At 43.1% G+C, this 5,964-nt stretch overlaps 1 protein-coding gene across 2 annotated transcripts in view; it reads right to left on the bottom strand.

The window, feature by feature from the left end:
• Positions 1 to 2,763, bottom strand: part of LOC129194687 (N-acetylglucosamine-1-phosphotransferase subunits alpha/beta-like) — a 27,716-nt gene extending 24,953 nt beyond the window's left edge. For both annotated transcript variants that reach the window (XM_054799981.1, XM_054799980.1), the window contains exons 1-5: positions 2,495 to 2,763; positions 1,973 to 2,058; positions 1,782 to 1,901; positions 1,650 to 1,700; positions 1,370 to 1,572 (exon numbers count right to left, since the gene is read on the bottom strand). In XM_054799981.1, the coding sequence (XP_054655956.1) occupies positions 1,370 to 1,572; positions 1,650 to 1,700; positions 1,782 to 1,901; positions 1,973 to 2,058; positions 2,495 to 2,656 (622 nt within the window). In that variant the 5' untranslated portion in view covers positions 2,657 to 2,763. The remainder of the gene's footprint in view (positions 1 to 1,369; positions 1,573 to 1,649; positions 1,701 to 1,781; positions 1,902 to 1,972; positions 2,059 to 2,494) is intronic.
• Positions 2,764 to 5,964: the final 3,201 nt, after the last annotated feature.

Here is a 5,964-nt window from a genome sequence, read left to right as displayed (position 1 = left end):
CACTGTCATGATCTGTGGATGGCAAAGGCAAAAAGGCTCTCTCTCTTTGAGAGCGTTGGGATCGTTGAGGCCTCTCACAGCGCGCCATTGGTGCTGAGGTTGCAGAGTTGAAATATTAAAGGAATAAAATGTTTTTTTTAATTCATAATATTATGGTAAACAAAAAAAACCAAAATAAAAGTTGTCATTTTGGGAAAATTAGGTTGGGCAAAAAGTTACAATATGCAAATAAAGTCAAAAGATTACAAAATTCATGAAACTTACTTAAAGAAGTTGAAAAATTTGGGGAAAAAAAGCACAACGGGGAGAAACAGCAGTAATTTTACAAGAAAAAAGTCAAAATATTAAGAGGAATTTTTTTTTTTTTAAGTCATCATTTTACAAGAATATTGTAAAACGTAAAATATAGTATAAAATATAAAAAGAAAAAAAGTGTAATCGAATATTATGAGGAAAAAATAATAATTTTAGTAGCATAAAGTTGATTTTTTTTTTTTTAAGTATTCACTTAAAAAGAAAAAACTTCTTTCAAGTCCTTGTCTCCTTCGAGGTTTGGAATTTGCAGGAGAGCACCAAACATGGGACATTGAAAGGTGGAAGAAAGTTTTATTCTCCGTTGACGCTCCTGATGGCTTCCAACGTTACTGGCATGACAAGGAGATCCCACCTGAGATGTTTTCCACATGGGGGCACCATCATGATCCTTCAATGGAACAACGGAGCTTCAGGTTGCGGGGGGGGCGTCAAACAGCATGTGATATAGGCAATAATGTGGCGATGCTGCAGTGGGCATCCCTCATGACCGAAGGCCCTCGTCTGTGTGGTGATGACTGGCTTTTTCAACAGGACAACGCTGCACTTCACAAAGGACTTCTTCCAGAGGAATAAGATCACTCTTTTGGACCATCCTGCATGTTCCCCTCATCTAAATCCAATGGAGGACATTTGGGGATGGATTTACAAAAATGGACATCAGTTCCAGACAGTGGATGCCCTCTGTGAATGCCACCTCATTCCCACATGCCTCCTGGAAACACTGGCATCAAGCACGCCCAAACCCATTTTTCAACTCATTAACAAAGATTTTGCAGCTACCGGAACATTTTATTTCTGTTTTAGGGTTTTTTGTGAGGTTTGGTCTTAAGCTTTTGATAGCTGATGAACAGCCAATTTCACTTTAATGCTTCTTTGCAATAAATTGCTTACTCTAAACTTTTTTTGTCTCACTCCCATTTCTTCCTTTTGCATTTCTGAAGTTCTACTTGTCTAAGATCCCACAGTGCAAAATGTACATTACTGACATTTTTCTTAAGATTTTGATGAGGAGTGTAATCTTTCACAAATGCTGGGAAGAGTCTCCTGTGCTTACCCTCAGCCTGAGAGTGGAAGATGAGCACGGAGGCGGCGGTGGACGGGTGGACGGGCTTGTTGAGCTGCAGCAGCTCATTGACGGCAGAGAGCGAGGGCGACAGCGACGGCAGCTCCTTGACAGTGACGTTGGCTGGCAGGGCGGGATCCAGGGCCAGCATGGGTGCCACGATGCAGTGGGACAGCAAGCATTCCAGCTTCATCCTGGAAATCCGCACCAAAACATCCCGGCATGGAGCGTATTTACAAAACTACAAGCACAATCGGTCGTTCCCAATCACCTGTCTTTTGGCTCTTCTGTCGTCTCGCTTGCATTTTTCCCCAGACGCTCCCTATGTGGGGAGAAAAAAATGCATATTACGAGAATGCTGCGAAAACGGTGATCATCTGTCTTTCTTGTGTGCCCGGGCTACCTCAGGGCTTGTTGTTCCTCCACCAGTTGCTCTCTCACGGCCTTCAGTTCCCTCAGCAGAGCCGTGTCGGTGCCATTCACCCACGTGTAGACCACATCAATGGGCATGGGCAGACAGAGCCTACAAGAGAACGCCCAGAAAGTTAATTCAAATGCAAATCCAGTGTACACTTGGCATGCATTTCACCTCACCTGCTTTGAAATGATTTACCACCCAAGTTGTCCCGGTAAGAGTCAAAGAGCACATGATACTGGTCTCGGCTCCACTCTACAACAACCTGTATGGAGAGCGAAATTGGCCGTAGGTTGTGAATAGGCGGGTGAATGGTTGTATATACAATATGTATCCTGTGACTAACTGGTCACCAGTCCAGCTGAGATAGGCTCCAGCTACCTCGTGACCCTAATGAAGACAAGCGGTATTGAAAAAGATGGATGAACTGCAAATGCAGTTTCCAGGGGTCATTTGAGCACTTAAATGAATTGTTACCATGCGGAATTGTCAAGAAGAACTTGCTAGAGGCAAAAGTCTAACAAAGTATCTATAAAGGGTGCTAAGGAGTTGTTTCGTCCGGGTTGGTGCTTAAACGCCCTTTTTATGATTGGAGTTTGGCAGGGCGAGGTAACTAGCTGTTGGCGACAGACGACGAGGAAGCAGCTCATTCTTCTTGCATGCAACCTCAACGGGTTTGACCAAAATGACAGCTCCCTCACCTCTCCAAACTGGAAAGCAGACACAATCATGAGGACGATGCCTCCGAAGCAGAGGTAGAGTCCATATCGGTGGGACAGACAGGTGTACGTCTGTCTCTGAAGCAGCTTGAGCACCGAGTTGACGACTACCATGGCTCTCCTTGGCCAAGCATAGCGCCGCATTCATTAAACGATAGCGAGCTGCGACAAATAAACCCAGCAAACATCAGGAGCAAGCCGGACCTGTCAGCTGACCGTCTGCACACATGATAACCACCCATCCGCTTTGACGCTTCTTCTGCGGCTGGAGAGTTTCCGCTTCGTGCTGCTATGCGATGTGTCGACCCCTAGCGGCGAGGAGAGGTATGCACTCACCTTATGTGACTTATTGAAAGCGACCTCAAATGTAAAATGCTCAATTTACTGCAGTTGACGCTTTACTAATATGGAATCACAGGGGTGCCAAAATTAAAAGGGAATACGTGCGGAAATACAAAGAGAATCATAATACAATGTCTACTTGGACAAATCCACTCCTTTGGACAAACCCAATTTCAATGGACTAACTCACATTTCTAAAGAGCCTATCCACCTACAAAATAAAGATGATTAAATGATTCTCTGACTTAAATGAATCTTTCCATTGTGTCCCAACTCTTAAAGAACCACTACCCCTTTCCCACAACAAAAATATACAAATGTGGAAATACAAAGAGAATCAATAATTTAAAAAATATACAAATGTAGTCATATTTTTTACTATATTGTTTTTGTTTTTTCTGTATTGTCTTTGTTTTTTCCAATTTGCCGTTGTTTTTCCTGTTTTGTATTTGTCTTTTTCACTTGCGTTTTGTCATTGCATTGTGTCATTGCATTTGATAACACCATGCAAATGGGGTTCGGCGGAGCCTCCATCACGGAGGTTAAGACACACCCGACTCATCGTGTCAATTCGTGATGACACGCCCCGCTTAGCCATCACTGGCTGCAGATAATCACGTTACATTGCTTGCCTTGGCCAATCAGTGCTGCGAAGAATTGAGCGCGCTCCTGGTGCGTTCCATTTGTACTTGGAAGCCGGAATTTCCGAATTGAAAGTTAGAGCATCCACACCACCTCTGAGTTAACAATCAATGATGGCTGCCTCGTGTGTCAACGGTAAATAATCAATAAATAATTTATCAAAAATATTGCTGTCGTGTAAAGTTTTTCTGACTTGGCAACTGTAAGGCTTTTAATTCGGAGATCACCTCACTCTCACTCCAACTTCCCAGTTCCGAGTAAAATTGAAACGCACCATCAAGTAGTCAGTTTGTGACTGATGTGCTAGCAGGTCGTGTGATTTCGTTCTTAATATTTTAATCCATACTATGTCGAGCAAAAAAAGAAAGTGGTCGGACGAATATGTACAGCATGGATTCACATGTATCACGGACCGTGATGGGAGTCAGCGTCCTGTCTGTGTAACAGATGCGGAAAAAAACATGTATTGTCATGTCTGAAATGTTTTTGTTTATGGGTTAATTTCTCCAAAATCCCTATTTTGTGATTTGTTTCTGGTTTCTTCTTAAGTTATAATTTAACATTTGTAACTTTATTTTCGTATTTCCTTTGTCATGGTATAAGCTTTTATTTTGAAGGTTCGGGGGATGTCGTACTGCTGCTCACGTTGTCAGCCAGTCCATTTTTGTGTTGGCTGACAGGTACGTTGGTGTGGGAGCAACTAAGTTCTGTAATAACATTTCAGTGGTTAAAATATCGTTTTATATTAACCTAATGGAAACCATGTTGTTACTTATTTATGTTTCTTCAGTAATATGTTGTGTAGTGTGGTTTTGGGGATGGTTTTGACTGTGGGAGAGCAAGCTAACTATCAGCCACGTTTTTCTCTCCTATTAGGGGTGTGCGTGAGCGTGCTATCGTGCATTGTGCTGAATGTGCCTTATTCCTGCACAGGCCCGTTGTTATTGAGAGGCTCACGCGCATGTCCTCTTCATGTATTCCACCACACTGTAGGTATATTGTTTTACTTTGAATGATTCATTTCTTTTATTCCATTTCTTGTGCTTCAGTTATGTGCATTTCAGTTAACGGAATTGGATTATTATTATGTATTGTATTCATTTCATGTCATTTCATGACCTTTGTTATTTACTTTACTTTCTTTACATTTTGAGTCCATTTTTGTGTTGGCTGACGGGCCCGTTGTTATTGAGGAGCTCACGCGCATGTCCTCTTCATGTATTCCACCACACTGAATAAACTTGTGTTCCAAAGCCATCTCTGTGTCCCTCTATCGTGCACCAGAACACAACGCAGTGTAGTCGGGACAGGCGGATACACTGGCAGCCCGGCTACATTGGTGCCGTGACCCGGATCTCTTCTCTTCAGATCATCGTCAGCGTGAACACCGGCAGTTGCTGGAACAAGTACAGTAGGGACACTGTAAAGATTTACACACTGAAGCCACCGAGGACTGATATTTTTTTTCATGAACCTCAGTTTAGTGAATTTGTTTGTGTGTATGTAAAATAGTTTGCCTTTCTATACTGTCAATGGATGAAAGTGAACACATTGGCTACGATGGCAGACAGTGAGGGTGGTATGGGATTGCTTACCTATGATGACAGTGTTCATACAAGTCTTGGGCAAGGTCGGGGTTTGGGAGGTTATGCAACTCCACTTAAGGGTGTTAGTATGGTGGGTCACCCAGTTTAATCTTCCACTCGCACGAACCATGATAGCCTCACACCAAGACAGCATGAGCCCAAGTCTGTCACTAGTTTTACAGGCATGGGGAGGGGAGCTGGAGTGGTTGGTCTCAGTACACCATGTTTAACCGACATGCACACTGATGCATCTCCTCCCAGGCAGCAATGGTTTGATGGAAGCAGCAACTCCCCAGACATAGGAAGCCTTATAACACAGTTAGCCCACCAAATTGGTGAGAACATTGCTAATCAGATACAGAAGACTGCAGGTAGTCAGAATGACAAAAGTACTCCCACATCTAGTGCAAATATTGGAGAGGCCCATCCTGAGTTAAATATGACTGGAATGAAGTTTGTGATGCAAGCTGATGTCAAGCACAGCATTTCAGGGGTGATGGAACTGATAAGCACACAATACATGAATGGGAAGAAATTATGGATGTCTATTTGAGGAAAAGGAGCATTCCAACACATGAACAATCACAAAAGGTAACGTCGAAACTGATGGGAAAAGCTCGACATGTTGTAAAGGTCACACTCCGCAGTATCCCTTCTTTAAAGCCTGATGAAGACCCCAAGCTTGTTTTTGATATTCTTAAGCAGCATTTCAGTGAGGTAACGTATTCGACAATGCCCCTTGCAGATTTTTATAACACATTACCTCTGGCAGGAGAAGGTCCAATGGATTATTGGATCCGCCTGAACAAAGCAGTGGATGTGGCTGACGAGTGTCTAAGGAGGCAGAGTAGGAATATTGAGGACCCTGCTCATGAAGTCACT

Source organism: Dunckerocampus dactyliophorus, chromosome 15, assembly GCF_027744805.1.
Source record: "Dunckerocampus dactyliophorus isolate RoL2022-P2 chromosome 15, RoL_Ddac_1.1, whole genome shotgun sequence".
Lineage (NCBI taxonomy): Eukaryota > Metazoa > Chordata > Actinopteri > Syngnathiformes > Syngnathidae > Dunckerocampus > Dunckerocampus dactyliophorus.
Note: the sequence above shows the minus strand (reverse complement) of the source record. Positions and strands in the feature narration are given on the sequence as shown.